Source organism: Oncorhynchus tshawytscha, linkage group LG19, assembly GCF_018296145.1.
Source record: "Oncorhynchus tshawytscha isolate Ot180627B linkage group LG19, Otsh_v2.0, whole genome shotgun sequence".
NCBI classification, from domain to species: Eukaryota; Metazoa; Chordata; class Actinopteri; order Salmoniformes; family Salmonidae; genus Oncorhynchus; species Oncorhynchus tshawytscha.
In genome coordinates, this window is record NC_056447.1 from 5,803,887 (window position 1) to 5,819,699 (window position 15,813).

At 41.7% G+C, this 15,813-nt stretch overlaps 1 protein-coding gene across 1 annotated transcript; it reads left to right on the forward strand.

Moving 5' to 3' along the window:
* The first annotated feature begins 386 nt into the window (after positions 1 to 386).
* Positions 387 to 11,817, forward strand: mpi (mannose phosphate isomerase). The gene is made up of 8 exons (XM_024378941.2): positions 387 to 492; positions 976 to 1,103; positions 4,329 to 4,529; positions 4,714 to 4,855; positions 5,489 to 5,668; positions 8,262 to 8,435; positions 9,449 to 9,657; positions 9,978 to 11,817. The coding sequence occupies exons 1-8, from the start codon at positions 477 to 479 to the stop codon at positions 10,194 to 10,196; spliced, it is 1,269 nt and encodes a 422-aa protein (XP_024234709.1). The 5' UTR covers positions 387 to 476; the 3' UTR covers positions 10,197 to 11,817.
* The last annotated feature ends 3,996 nt before the right edge of the window (positions 11,818 to 15,813 follow it).

Genomic DNA, 15,813 nt, shown 5'->3' on the forward strand with positions numbered 1-15,813 from the left:
TTTAATACTATTTTGAAACAATTCGAGGTGTATTAATGGCACTAGCCAGACCTATGGTTAAAAATACAATAATTTGGAAAATTCCCCCCTTAGGCTAATGTTGACAAGGTCAAGGCAATTTTTTTAAAGAAACGATTATTTTAATTTGATCAGTAAACTGCAGCAGAGGGAAATACATACATAAAGTTGGGCTGAAAGTAACATATACATGCCACGTTCAAAACAACTGGGAACTCGGAAATCTCCAACTGATTTTCAGGTCGGAAAGTCGGTGCTCTACAAAAATGACAGAGTATCCGATTTGTTATTCCGAGTTGGATGACCATTAAAAATGTTTCTCCGAGTTCCCGTTTGTCTTGAACGCACTGAAGTCGGAAGTCAGAGATTTCAGAGTTCCCAGTTGTTTTGAACGCGGCATAGGATGAGCCCATGGCCATATAAAGACGTCAGAACTACAGTGATAGCCGACTGCAGCCATGGAGGAAGTAAGAGGTGAAACATATTTCTCTTTTTTTTTTTGTATTGATTTAATCCGTTAAATGCTTTTAATGACACTGTCACATGTAGCGACAATGTCGCCATATAACCGCAATCGAACAGCAGAGCATGTTTTCGTATTTAAACATGAAGTAAAGCAACTTCGTTCGCAAGCATCCATTGAAATTTTACCAGAGATTACGTTTACTGCATGCGAGCCACCTTCATAATAGAGCACGTAAACGCATTAGTTATCGTGTATCGTTTAGCATTCTGAAAATGAGAACACATTATTTACACGATATATTCGAATTAAAAGGTTGAGTTCAATAACCTATAAAATAGCTGATGTTTTGCTTTCAATGAACGCTGCAGATTCTGCAGTGCGGAGGGACTTACTCAAAAGTGCAATTCTCAATCATATTGTAGACTTGTGATAAAATTGGTGTGCATGTTGTTCATATTGAAAGTTACTATCTCTGTTTTCTCATTTTACAGTATTCCCGCTATCCTGTGCAGTGCAGAACTATGCATGGGGGAAGGTCGGTCTGGACAGTGAGGTGGCCAAACTGGTTGTAGGTGGGGATACCTCGGCTGTCATTGAAGCTGACAAACATTATGCCGAGGTAAGATTTAGACAGTGGTGAACTGTGATTATTGGACCTAGGCCTTTAGCGGGGGTAAAAATATTCCTGAACATCAAACTTCACCAATAGTCTAGCAACTACAATAGTGGCACATCTAAGGTGACCATAATTTGCGCACTCTGTGTAGGAGGGAATATTTTTTTTAAAAATAAAAACGCATACACAGCCACAAGAAAGAGCAGTCACACACAGCATACTGTTAAATGCGACCCATTCATTAAAGGCCAGTAGGCCCCCAATCATAACAAAAACATGAAGCATTTCCAAATTCGAAATGTACAATATACTTCCCATTGCGCACAGTAACCAGTGCTCTAAAGTATTAATGCATTATTTTCAGAGGTAGCTAAGAGCAAGTGATGATCATTTCAAACAGAACTTATTTTTGAAAGTTAATCATGAAGGGTGACGTTAACAAATTAGCAGAAACATCCTCCCTGATAACATGTGTGGCTGCACAACAAAACAAAAGCTAGCTAGACCAAAGGAAAACTAGGCTACTGCTCATGCTCTCAGGAATGATGTATCTAGGAATTGGAGAAGTTGGGAGTAAAACATTTTTAAAGAAGAGCCAGTAAAAACAGTCCCACTCATTGCAAGTCCAAATGTTATTGGTTGATTTCCATGTCACTCCAAAATTCTGCCCTAATACAGTTAAAGCTCATATTTTTGACATATGCGATTGGAAAAATATATATTTTTAGGAAAACAAGAAATCAAATAGAATATGAAAGACATTTATCAAATAAAATATTCCCATGTGAAGACTGAATAGCCAGATTAAGCTAAATTAAGTTGTTTAAGATTGCTTTTCATGGAGACATAACATGTACAGTTTGAGCTACTCCAAGAAGTGAAGTTGCGTGCTACCACAGTGCTGCCCCTTCTCATTCAGTAACTTTAGTTGAAGACCGACTGGGGTACTGCAGGCTGCCATTAAAAACCTCTTCAGGATCTGCCCCTTTTTTTCAATTTTTGCCTAAGATGACACACCCAACTCGTAACTGCCTGCAGCTCTGGACCTGAAGCAAGGATATGCATATTCTTGAAACCTTTTGAAAGGAAACACTTTGAAGGTTGTGGAAATGTTAAATTTAATGTAGGGGAATATAACACATTAGATCTGTTAAAATATGCTTTTTTTGTGTACCATCTTTGAAATGCAAGAGAAAGGCCATAATGTATTCCAGCCCAGGTGCAATTAAAATGTTGGCCACTAGATGGCAGCAGACGGATCCAATGAACCACTGCATTTCTGTTCAAAATGTTGTATCAAGACTGTCCAAATGTGCCTAATTGGTTTATTAATCCATTTTCAAGTTCATAACTGTGCACTCTCCTCAAACAGTAGCATATTATATTTTCACTGTTATAGCTACTGTAAATTGGAGAGTGCAGTTAGCTTAAATTCCTGTTAATCTTTCTGCCTGTATCAGATATGTCTGTCCTTGTTACTTACAACCTCAGGCTAATGTGATTAGCATATGTTTGCTCAACCGTCCTGCGGGGGACCCACCGTTCCTGTATAGCTTGTCATAGGGTGATACCTAGTCAGTAGTTCACCTGAAATGTGTCTTCCGCATTTAACCCAACCCCTTTGAATCTGAGAGGTAAATTATACTGTGTGATTTTAAAATAATTGGTTCATGGACATGCATCTGGTCTATTAAAAGCAATTATTATTATTACCATGATTGTCTTCAAAACATTACATTTTTTTTACACAAAGATTGACATGAAAAACTTCCTTTTCCCATTCAATATAAGGGGGAATCCTGTTTTCCGCTAACAATGCCTGCAGTACCGTGGCTTCAATGAGAGGAGGCAGTCGTTCTCCCCTGTAAATGGCAGATGTCCACCCCCCAAAAAATCCTGATTGCATTTTTTTTCCTCGTCTGTCCGTGTTAACCTTTTCAACACAAACTGAATAGAAATCAGAATAAAAATGTAAATTATATAAAATATTAAAATGACATTTTAATAAAGAATCAATAATTTTATAAATCCTTATGCGCTCTCTGAAGGTGTAGCCTATGGTGTTTTTTCCCATTCCTGTCCTGCAGATAATTTTAATTTTTACAAAGCCCTTCAGGACTTTGGCTGAGAGTCTCTTACCCTTCAAGCTCCCTCAATGCCTGCCCTGTCACTCTTTATTTAGCTTCACAGGGAGGGTTTATCATAAAGGTACATTTTTTTATTTATCTGTTATTTTACCAGGTGACTGAGAACAGTCTCATTTGCAGCAATGACCTGGGGAATAGTGACAGGGATTAATGAGCCAATTGTAAACTGGTGATTATTAAGTGACCATGATGGTTTGAGGGCCAGATTGGGAGTTTAGCCAGGACACCGGGGTTAACACCTCTACTCTTACAATAAGTGCCATGGGATCTTTAATGACCTCAGAGGCAGGACACCCGTTTAACGTCCCACCCGAAAGATGGCACCCTACACAGGGCAGTGTCCCCAATCACTGCCCTGGGGCATTGAGATTTTTTTTTTTAGACCAGAGGAAAGAGTGCCTCCTACTGGCCCTCCAACACCACTTCCAGCAGCATCTGGTCTCCCATCCATGAACTGACCAGGACCAACCCTGCTTAGCTTCAGAAGCAAGCCAGCGGTGGTATGCAGGGTGGTGCAATCAGCATCCATAGTCAATAGTCTGGGTGCCTTCTCCTGTTTGAGACAATCCTCTGGTCCTAAACAATAGCTTCCTAAGATGGCACCTAGGCTATCGTGTATATGCATTGAAGATCATTCTATTGAACTGTGTTCATATCCTGTTTATCATTCTTTGAATGTTATTGACATTTTCATACTTAAAACAAACTAAATTAAAGGTATTTTTTTCTATCTTTGAGAGAACCTGATCACAATGGCTGACGAAGCTAAATCACAAAGTGATGTTAACCCTGTTTTTATGTATATTTAAAGAGTCGCACACTCCATGTATAACCTCCCAGGAATGTATTGGGTAACAAAGACCCTGAAGAAGGCAGTGATGCTGAAATGTTTTACCCAATAAATTACTAGGAGGTTATACGTATGGAGTGTGCGTCTCTGTTTTTACAGTTTATTCTCAGTCAGCGCCTCTACACTAAATAATAATCTCTGGGTGTGTGCCAGCTCATGCTTTATATTAAACTGTTTTAAAAGAAATACTCTTGTATGGTCAATGATGCGGCCCCTCCCTGTGTCTTGCAGCTTTGGATGGGTGCTCACCCCAAAGGAGACGCCCTCATCAAGGACAACCGGATAGCCCAGAGGACGCTCGGTCAGTGGATTGCAGACTACCCAGCATGTTTGGGGTCAAAGGTCAAAGACACCTTCCAGGGACAGCTTCCCTTCCTCTTCAAGGTCCTGTCGGTCAACACCGCTCTGTCAATACAGGCCCATCCGAACAGGGTAAGTCCTGGGTCGTGTTCATTAGGGCACACTTCAGTGGAAAATTAATGTCTACTGACCAACCCAAAAACCAAAGGGGAGGAGGGGGTTACATGTAGATATGTTGTATTTTGTTGTGTTTCTATTCTAAACTTGTTTCATTTTTTAAATCAAATTGCTACTTTCCCATTGGCTCTCACACCAGGAGTTGGCTGGACGGCTCCATGCTCAGTTTCCAGAGCATTACCCTGACAACAACCACAAGCCTGAGATGGCCGTCGCACTCACCCATTTTGAAGGCCTCTGTGGCTTCAGGCCCGTGGAAGAGATCATTGGCTTTCTCAAATGTGAGTCCCATATCTTGCAGACTGTCCCTTATCAGTGTTTTATAGTCCATGTTTTTAAAATGTATTCAACAGCACAGCAGCTCAATTGAGGGATTTCCTTCACTTTAAGATAGAGATCAATGATGCTCAGTAATCCCTTTAAAGGGGTAGTTCTGTTGAAGTGTTGGCTCATTTTGACTTGCCTAGGGTATGGTCGTTTCCTCAACTATTTAAGTTTGTTACCTGGTTATTTAGCGACATCTAGAATATTCTGGCTAGCATCTTTGGAGAATATAGCAATGCTAGTGGAAACGGATTGTATCACTTAGCAGTGCATTCAAAAGTATGGGGAATGCGGAGGAGTGGCCCAAAAATGGCACCACTCTCTGTGGGAGGCAAAGCCCTCTCCCCACGCTTTTATTTTATCCACAGCTAACTGTTACCGTTCAAATTGTAGGAAATGTACTTTAAAACTGCACATGTTTCTCTCCTCCGCCAAGAGGGGAGCCACTCATTTTTTTTTTGGGGGGCACCAACCAAATCGTGCTTAGGGCCCCCAAAAGGCTAGAGCCGGCCTTGACTGTTACAATCCATCCGAGGATTGTATTCAAGTTTGCCGAGAGTGTAAAATGTGTGTGTGTCGCGCCCCCCCAGCCGTGCCAGAATTCCACGCTCTTGTAGGGAGCGAGACTGCAGGGGAGCTGGTGAGCAGTAGAGGGGAGGCGGACCGCACCTCGCTGGCCCTGAAGAAGTGCTTCACACGCATGATGAACTGTGAGAAGAAGGTGTTTGTGGACCAGCTCAACATGCTGGTGAAAAGAGTCACTGAGGAAGGTGAGCATCAAACGATAAGCATTTTGTTTTTGTGACACCATACACTTCTTCATGTGGGTAGACGCCCAGATCTGTTTGTTCTGTATCACCAACTCCTATGGTCGTTGACATGTCAAGCCAAACATGACCGATTTGGCAACAGCCAGGAAAGTTGCCAAGACTGCACAAACGGATCTGGGACCAGGCCTCAACTTTCTTGCGTACGTTTCAAAAAGAGGTTATAAAAAGATAATAGGGGTTAAAGTTCTGAGTGACGGAGTGCCGTCGTATGGATTCCGGAGAGGATTTGAGATCAGCGTAAATCTTTGGAAAGAAGTTTTGCATCTTGTTAGATATGGATCCCACTTTTACATGACTGTTTATTTCTCTACTTCAATTGCGTGCGTGGTATCGTTTTACAAATGCTGTTTTACAACTGGAGCTTCATGCATGGTTTAGGGAGGCGCCGCTGCACAACATACTACTTAAAGGAGCAATGATATACAGTGCATTCGGAAAGTATTCAGACCCCTTGACTTTTTACACATTTGTTACATTACAGGCTTATTCTAAAATGTATTAAATTGTTTTTTACCCCTCAAATCTACACACAATACCCCAATAATGGCAAGGCAAAAACAGGTTTTTAGAAATATTTGAAACTGTTCGTTCTTTTTGTACATCACATTTTACATAAGTATTCAGACCCTTTACTCAGTACTTTGAAGCACCTTCGGCAGCGATTACAGCCTCAAATCGTTTTGGGTATTACGCTACAAGCTTGGCACACCTGTATTTGGGGAGTTTCTCCCATTCGTCTCTGCAGATTCTCTCAAGCTCTGTCAGGTTGGATAGGGAGCGTCGCTGCACAGCTATTTTCAGGTCTCTCCAGAGATGTCCGATCGGGTTCAAGTCCGGGCTCTGGCTGGGCCACTGAAGAACATCGAAACTTGTTCTGAATCCTCTCCTGCGTTGTCTTGGCTGTGTGCTTAGGGTTGTCCTGTTGGAAGGTGAACCTTCGCCCCAGCCTGAGGTCCTGAGCGCTCTGGAGCAGGTTTTCATCAAGGATCTCACCTTTGCTATGTTCATCTTTCCCCGAAGTCCAAGCAGGCTGTCATGTGTCTTTTCTGAGGACTGGCTTCTGTCTGGCCACTCTACCATAAAGGTCTGATTGATGGAGTGCTGCGGAGATGGTTGTCCTTCTGGAAGGTTCTCCCATCTCCACAGAGGAACTCTGGAGCCCTGTCAGAGTGACCATCGGGTTCTTGGTCGCCTCCCTGACCAAGGACCTTCTCCCCCAATTGCTAAATTTTGCCTTCTTCCATTTAAGAATGGAGGCCGCTGTGTTCTTGGACCTTCAATGCTGCAGAAATGTTTTAGTACCCTTCCCCAGATCTGTGCCTCGACCCAATCCTGTTTCGGCGCTCTATGGACAATTCCTTCGACCTCATGGCTTGGTTTTTGCTCTGACATGCACTGTCAACTGTCTGACCTTATATAGATGGGTGTGTGCCTTTCCATATCATGTCCAATCAATTGAATTTACCACAGTTGGACTCCAATCAAGTTGTAGAAACATCAAGGATGATCAATGGAAACAGGAAGCACCAGAGCTCAATTTCGAGTCTCATAGTAAAGGGGTCTGAATAGTTATGTCAGTAAGGCATTTTTGTTTATTTTAATACAGTTGCAAAGATGTCAACTTGTTTTCGCTTTGTCATTATGGGGTATTGTGTGTAGATTGAGGAAAACAATTTAATTTAATCCATTTTAGAATAAGACCGTAATTTAACAAAGTGTGAGAAAAGTCAAGGGGTCTGAATTCTTTCCGAAGGCACTGTACTTTGTAATAGAAATTGAATTTGAGTGAATGATTCATAATTTATGTACTAATAATAATCAGGATATTGTGTGTACATTTGATAGCCACTATGCTGCGTCAGTTAGGCTACAGGTGATCATGCTTATAGCACATCATACATGGGCTCTTATATGCATGGTTCAATATGGTAAAGTCACATTTATGTTTACATGGTGTCAGCATTAATTAGAAAAATATCATTTTGGAGTAGAATGTTCTTTTAAAAAGTTCCTAGAACTGCACTTCTCTGTCCTGCGACATACAAATTCTCCCAAGAAGAACCCCAACCCACTAAGCAAGGGGACTGGAATTGGTCAAACTCTCAGTTTAATACATGTACAAAATTATGCTCTTTCCCTTAAACCATGATGGCCATGACTTTCTTACATGAAATGGAGGTTAACTTGGCCCCAAACTATTTCCTTTTCTTTAACCCCTGTAACCAATAGTACATGAGATTGTATATCATTTATTCCCAAGGAGTATATTTTCTACTGCATAATGCTTAGTCAAGTTTTCCAAAGGACCTCTTGCACCAAAACATCTTTCTGTGTAATATTAAACCTTCATTTATCCAGGTTGGTCTTGAGATACAAATCTCTTTCACGAGAGATGGGTTGTTCACTGCATTAAATGGACTGAAACTGGGAGGGACTTGTTTTTATTTTCTGTAGCGAAACATTTTCATTGCATGCCCAAATGAACACGACCCTATGCTAAAGGCATTTGTTTTACCTGTTGTACCTCATTCAGCTGCTGCAGGGAAGGACACATCAGACAGTAACAGTGAACTGTTGCTCCGGCTCCACTCCCAGTATCCGGGTGACATCGGCTGTTTTTCCATCTACTTCCTAAACCGCATTGTGCTGGAGCCCGGCGACGCCATGTTTCTGGGTGCCAATGAACCGCACGCGTACCTCAATGGAGGTCAGGGGTCAACCAGGCAGATTCTTAGAAAGTCAACTAGATGTGTATTGATAGGCTGTTAGAGAACAATGGAAATGCACTATATATAGAAAAGTATGTGGACACCCCTTCAATATAGTGGATTTTGCTATTCCCGCAGACTCATTGCTGACTGGTGTATAAAATCGAGCACACAGCCATGCAATCTCCATAGACAAAAGTTAGCTGTAGAATGGCCTTAATGAAGAGCTCAGTGACATTCAACGTGGCACTGTCATAGGATGCCACCTTTCCAACAAGTCAGTGTCAAATTTCTGCCCAGCTAGAGCTGCCCCGGTCAACTGTTTTTCTGACAACTCTTAGTGGAAGGCCACACAAGCTCACAAAACAGGACCGCCGAGTGCTGAAAAGTCACCTGTCCTCGGTAGAAACACTCTACTGAGTCCCAGACAGCCTCTGGAAGCAACGTCAGCACAAATGTTAGTCGGAAGATTCATGAAATGGGTTTCCGTGGCCGAGCAGCTGCACACAAGCCGAAGATCAACATGTGCAATGCCAAGCATTGGCTGGAGTGGTTTAAGCTCGCCACCATTGCACTTTGGAGCAGTGGAAACTCATTGCGCGCAACTCCATATTAATTCCCATGATTTTGGAATGAGATGTTTGAATGGGTGTCCACATACTTTTGGCCATGTGCTGAATAATACAGTAGAAAAAATATTCTGCTCACTTGTATTGTTGCTTCCAAAGTATAGAGCTTCAGACCCTTAAATTGATTTATTTTTTATTTTTTCCAACTACACTTTGGGTGCTATATCAGTATGTGGATCTGTTATACAATGAGGTTACCTATTGAAATACATTTTAAACTATGACATTTTATGTTAATTATATCATTATGTTGACATGTAAAGTTACAATGAATCTCAAATACAGAGCAGTGAGAATTCTGATCTTTAAAAAGATTATTTTTCTTATAAAGTGTACTTGAAAGAAAGTGTCCTATCACAATTCTCTCTCATAATGCTACTCAGACTGCATCGAGTGCATGGCCTGCTCAGACAACACGGTGCGCGCCGGCCTGACGCCCAAGTTCATCGACGTCAACACCCTGTGTGAGATGCTGAACTACAGCCCCGCTCCAGCCAGCGCCAAGATCTTCCCCTCCATACAGGACCCCTCAGACCCCTTTGTCTACCTCTATGATCCCCCTGTTCCTGACTTCACTGTCATGAGGATACAGGTAATTTACTTACTCATTTAGCCTGTTCCCAGATCGGTTTGTGTGTCTTGCCAACTCCTATGGTCATTGTCACGCCAGACAACACAAACAGTTATACTCTGCCTTGACAATATTCTCTGTTTTGAGTCTTGGGTCTCTTGTAGTAAGCCATTACATATTTGTTCGTGTGTCTCATAAATTAAATGTAATATCGTTTTCTTCTCTACTTTCCCCCCTTTCTCTCTCCCGACCTCTGTCTGCCTCCTTCTCCAACCCCCTATTCCCTTTGTCCTCTGCTTCCCCTCATTCCCCCACCTCTCTGTCTCTGTCTCTCTCTCCAGGTGCCAGCCTCAGTCAGGCAGTACACGGTGGCCCCGGTGGACTGTGCGGGCATCCTGCTGGTGATTGAGGGCGAGGCCACCGGCACCTCCGCCGCTGCCCTCTCTGACATCACCCTGAGCCGGGGCACTGTCCTCTTCATCTCAGCCAATGAGAGCGTCTCCCTTCACATCACCTCCCCCTCCGGAATGACTATGTACCGGGCCTGCAGTCTCCTGTAGCCCCAGGCCTTCTGATAATGTCACCTACCAACATCAACCCAACCCCATGGTTCTCCCATTCGTCATGCCAGGGTGTCCCCTGACATAAGTCCAGTAGTGATAGACTGAAGATGGCCTAACAGTCCTAACCCTCTTTAACTGTAGTCCATGTGCATTTCCATTCATTTTTCTCAGACAATCACCCTGACAGGTACAGGAACATGCACAGCTTGTGTGTGTGTGTGTGTGTGTGTGTGTGTGTGTGTGATACACGCCCTTGTGGTTTGTGTACTCGCTGTGGTCCTTTTTTATTCGGCCCATGTTTCTGTGAAGGTTTACACAGTATCGGTGATTATGGAGTTTTCATTGGTACAGTATGCCTCAGCTCACATCTCGCTGTAAGTGTCACATACTCTGTCGTTGCTGTTATTTTTATTTTTTAATTGAGCGTGTTGTAATTAATTACCTTTAAGCATTTTTTTTTTCCCAGTGGGGGAAATCTTCTGTTCAATAGTAGTGCTTTTTAAGACAATGCATCATAACAAAAACATATATTTAAAATACTATCAGCTGTATTGGGAACATTTGGCATTTACAGTATGCTGAGATTCCTGTGCATGTTTGCGGAACAAAGGCACCTGCCCATTCACACATGCATATTTGCCCGCCGCATGCATAGTGTACTTACAAATAGAGCATATAGTAAGAATGTATAGCTACTGTATGGGGAGGCCTTTTCTTCAGCTGGACCGCCAACATTGAAGTTGGTTTAGTTGAGAAAATGTATGCTGTAAGGCTTAAGCAGCATGTGACCATGCAATTCATCTCACGCATCCAACAGAAATGCATTCAACAGTAGTCTGGACTGAAGGTGGCTTGTGAGCTGTACTGTATCAACGGTAACACCTCACACTCTATTACAGGATACGAAGTTGGTGTTTGAGATGGACTGCATTGCAGTTGGTGACTGCTGACTCATCTTGCATCCTAAATGACTACTGATTATAACTTGTATAGCAGACAGTCTGTAGTCGTGAACTGCAACGTAGTCTCTCAAACACGCAAAATAGCTTTCCCCAAAGGTCAAAATAGTTACATTTTGGTTGTTTGTTCATTTTGAAGGAAGCTCTGTTGGCTCAGGCATGTCTCCTGGTTGGTGTTCATTAGAGCACATTGTAGCAAAAGGAAAATTAGTTTCTTATTGGTACTGATTGTACCTCCCAGTTTCTGTTTTGTGCTTAATGAACATGACCCTGGTGCTTTCAATTGAACAGCGACGATCCACTTACGATTTGTGAATGAAGGACGGGAACAGGGTGAGAACAAATAACTTAAGTAATTTGTTCTGAACTTGTTTGTATGCCAACTGGTTTTGTCCAGGATATTTTAAATTACATGAACAGTTTGCACTACAATAGTAAAAAAAAATATATATACTACTGTAGGTTTGATTGCAAACTAGTCTGAAGACTAAGATTTATGGGTTAACGGTGTAACGGTTTTACTTTAACATTATGCGAATGTTTCTTTTCAATAGGAGCTGGAATGAGAGCATGGTTTTGCATTTGACCATACTACAGTAGCATGGCTCTCTACAGAGAGTGTCTGTATGTAAACCTAAATAAAACATTCTGTACTAGTGCGTGCAGTGCTTTCATTGGGATTGACTACCCAGAGTGAAGAGACGTGTGCTCTAGTATTTGATTTATTTAACCAGGTAGAACAAGTTCTCATTTGCGACCTGGCCAAGATAAAAGCAAAGCAGTTCGACACATACGACAATACAGTTGCACATAGCATAAACAAACATCCAATCAATAATAGAGTAGGAAGATCTATATACAGCATGGGCAAATGAGGTGGGATAAGAGGTAAGGCAATAACTAGGACATGGTGGCAAAGTAATTACAATATAGCAAGTAAAACACTGGAATGGTAGGCTGTGCAGAGGATGAATGTGCAAGTTGAGATACTGGGGTGGAAAGGAGCAAGATAACTACAGTATGGGGATGAGGTAGCTTGGCTGGGCTATTTACAGGTGCAGTAAGCTGCTCTGACAGATAGCTGGTGCTTAAAGCTAGTGAGGGAGGTAAAAGTCTCCAGCTTCAGATATTTTTGCAGTTCATTCCAGTCATTGGCAGCAGAGAACTGGAAGGAGAGGTGGCCAAAGGAAGAATTGGCTTTGGCGGTGACCAGTGAGAAATACCAGCTGGAGCGCGTGCTATGGGTGGGTGCTGCTATGGTGACCAGTGAGCTAATGCGGAGCTTTACCTAGCAGAGACTTGTAGATGACCTGGAGCCAGTGGGTTTGGCGACGAGTATGAAGCAAGGGCCAGCCAACGAGAGCATACAGGTCGCAGTGGTGGGTAGTATATGGGGCTTTGGTGACAAAACGAATGGCACTGTGATAGACCTCATCCAATTTGTTGAGTAGAGTGTTGGAGGTGTAGTGGCAAATCGGTTCAAATATGACACAACCAGGAACTTTGTGAAAATCAATGTAGACTTTTAATACAACAGTATCTTAAGCCGGAGCGGTCCGCGGAACACACACACTTTTTCAGAGCCCTCGCTCTGAGTTATACACCTACCATATAAGTCCCTCCCATGTGCAAATTAAGTTACATCCCAATCCGTGCTTCCTGCTTGTTCAGCCCAATAACGCCCACATCTGCTTTCGGCCAGATTATAATGATGACAAGACCCTTCCTTTGACCTAAAGATAATATACATCCCCCTTTCCTGTGGCCTGTGTTCAGACCCTGTAATTAACTCCATGTGTCCCTTTTGGTGTCTTTCATCTCCTTTAGCTTTAGGGTGCCTAGCTGTTCTGGTCGCCTTCTCTTCATATGGTTGTATAAGATCAAACAGACTTGTCTCCTGTGATGTGATTGATGTCTGTAAATCCATCAGTTGGTCCTTTGGCTGACCCCCTCCTTAGACAACCTCTGACCTTTGTATGTCCAGCTGTCCTAGGCGTCTATGTGTCTGCATAACTTTAGTGTTCCCAGCTGTTCCATACTCCCATGGTCTTTCTCAGCTTTCTGTCCTATACAATAGACAATGTACCTTACCAGAATGGCAAATGCATCCCTCTCTTATATAGGACAGTATATTTATCCATATATGTACCTAATTTCTCCCACATAACCCTCCTCTGGTGCTTTAATAAGCACCAAAAACTTAAAAAGGACATATATGGAAAATAATAAACAGTCGATTATCAAAAAAAATATATATATATATTTTTTTAAATCAATAAAAAATAATTAAAAAATAAAACTTCCTAATCACCTACACCAAACATCTCTAGTATTTCATAAGAGTAAAATATCTAGTTCGGTATAGTAACAAAAAATAATACATTATATTTTGTTAAAGCATGAGCATGTAAATACATAACCTTGTCTGAGGTTCTCAGCTACGCGAAAAAGAAAAAATATATATAATAAAGCAATGAATCAAATAATAAATTGAATATGAGAAAACACTAGGCCTCCATGCAGTTACAAAATAAAATTGACACATCATTCTAAATTTAAGCTTTCAACATGATTCTCCCTCTCAGACACCTCTTCAACAAACATGATACCAACCTCTGTTAAAAGATTAAGGACATGGTCCATAGACACTTATAACCGGGATATCCCACTGTTACCTACATGTTTTTAAATATAACCTAGCATTTTAGAAGGCAAAACTAACTTTTAATTAAAAGAAACCAGATATATCCATTGATATACCTATCAAAAACATTCAACAAAACATACTAAAACACAAGACCATAAGCAAAAATAGAAATATTAAAATCATACATAGTACCCCTGTATTTACTATGGAAAATACCCTTTTTGTGGATACGTATCAGTTGACTGTCCTATGAATTTGGAATGTCAGCATATACATGTAAACCATCCTTATGAAAACCCTGGCAAGTTGTAACCACCTCCAGAGACCACTCCATACAGGCAGTTTGGATTACCAAAAGAGCAGTCAAGGGGTCCACCAACCACATTGCATAACTGTCCATTTCCATCAGTATAGTGGCCTGGCCTACCCGGCACAGAATCAACTATCACCGGAGGGTCAGCTCTACTCATGGACATCTGTTTAACCGTTGTCTGGACCACAAGTGATTTCACCCAGTGTAAAACACAACAAAATACAATACCCAGAGCCAATAACCCCCCTCCCAGCATAAAGGCCATCCTAGCAAACATGGCTCCCCATTTCCCCAATGCTAAGTCCAACCAATCCCAAACATGAGAGTCCACCCCAGCATTTTCCTTAACCTCTTCTCTTAACCCTTTAAGTTTAGCCATAGTGATTGCAAAGAATCCATTAGGCGCAGTGTTATTGGGAATAAAGGTGCAACAATCATCCCCGAACATAACACAAACTCCACCCTTCTCTGCCAAAAGCCAATTGAGAGCCTGTCTATTTTGCCAAGACATTTTACTGGTATCCTGTACCTGTTCCCCCAACGCCGTTAAAGCCGAGTCAGTATAGTTAATGAATCTCTGTTGGTTATAGTATATATAATTAATCCACTCTAAGTTCTTATTTGGTGTTATCCACAAAAATATAGATTCAAATCCAGATTTAAATTCATCTCTTGCCTTGAACTCCCGAGGTACCCCTCTAGTCTGTCCAATTACATCAAGGTATACCTCAGTGTCTTTCTCATACGCCCTCTTAACTCTATAGTTAACACAGTCATCATGGGGTGATTCAATAATGGTAACCTGTTGAATTGCTCTAACTAAGGTACAAAGACCCGTCCACCCATCTGGCAGTACATTCAACAGTTTGTTATTTCCACACATCCAGAAACTATCCGCAATACCCCTGTCTTGATTGTTTAGCATAATAAGAGATGGCGCAACCTGAGTTATTGTACCACACAACCCTTTTCTATTCCTCACCAACCCTTTATCTTTATTTCTACGAACCCCTGCAGTCTCTAGTACCCAAATAGTATCACATTCTACAGTGGTGTTACCTACATCAATACCTTCGGTGTTATGGCTGTAAAAACATTCACATTTACCTTTAATCACAGTGTTTCCATCTAACAAAGGTCCATTTCATTCAGTTCAAATGTTATAGACAGCACAATCCTTGTCACCCAACCCAGTGTTGTTCAACACAGTCCTTCCTCTAGTGCTCCCTTGGGCAATCCTACATTCTATGTCACACAAAGGAATAGAATACTTTCTGTTGATACAATGATCATTTTTCCAATTTGCACAGTCTTTAAATGACGCTGGTTCAGGACTATCATGAGATCAGACAAAGGTGATTTACTACACAATATACAATTGTCCATTCTGTGTTTGTTTGCTGTATACCTAGCCCATTAGTACCATTCATTTTTCACCTCTTCTTCCTGTGTGGTGTCCTTGAACGATTCTGAATCTGATACATCTATATCTGTCACCGTGGCAATGTTCTTGTCATGAGGTGGGTCATTAGAGTTTGAACATTTTTTTTTCCCTCCAAATGTCAGCAAAGAACCCTCCTGGTTCTGATGCTTTCTAGCTACCACAGGCTCTTCCTGTTTAAGTATTGGCCTAAGACCAATTCTAATGACTGAGGAACTACTCCCTTCAGTCAATCTTGTTCTCATTATTTCCAA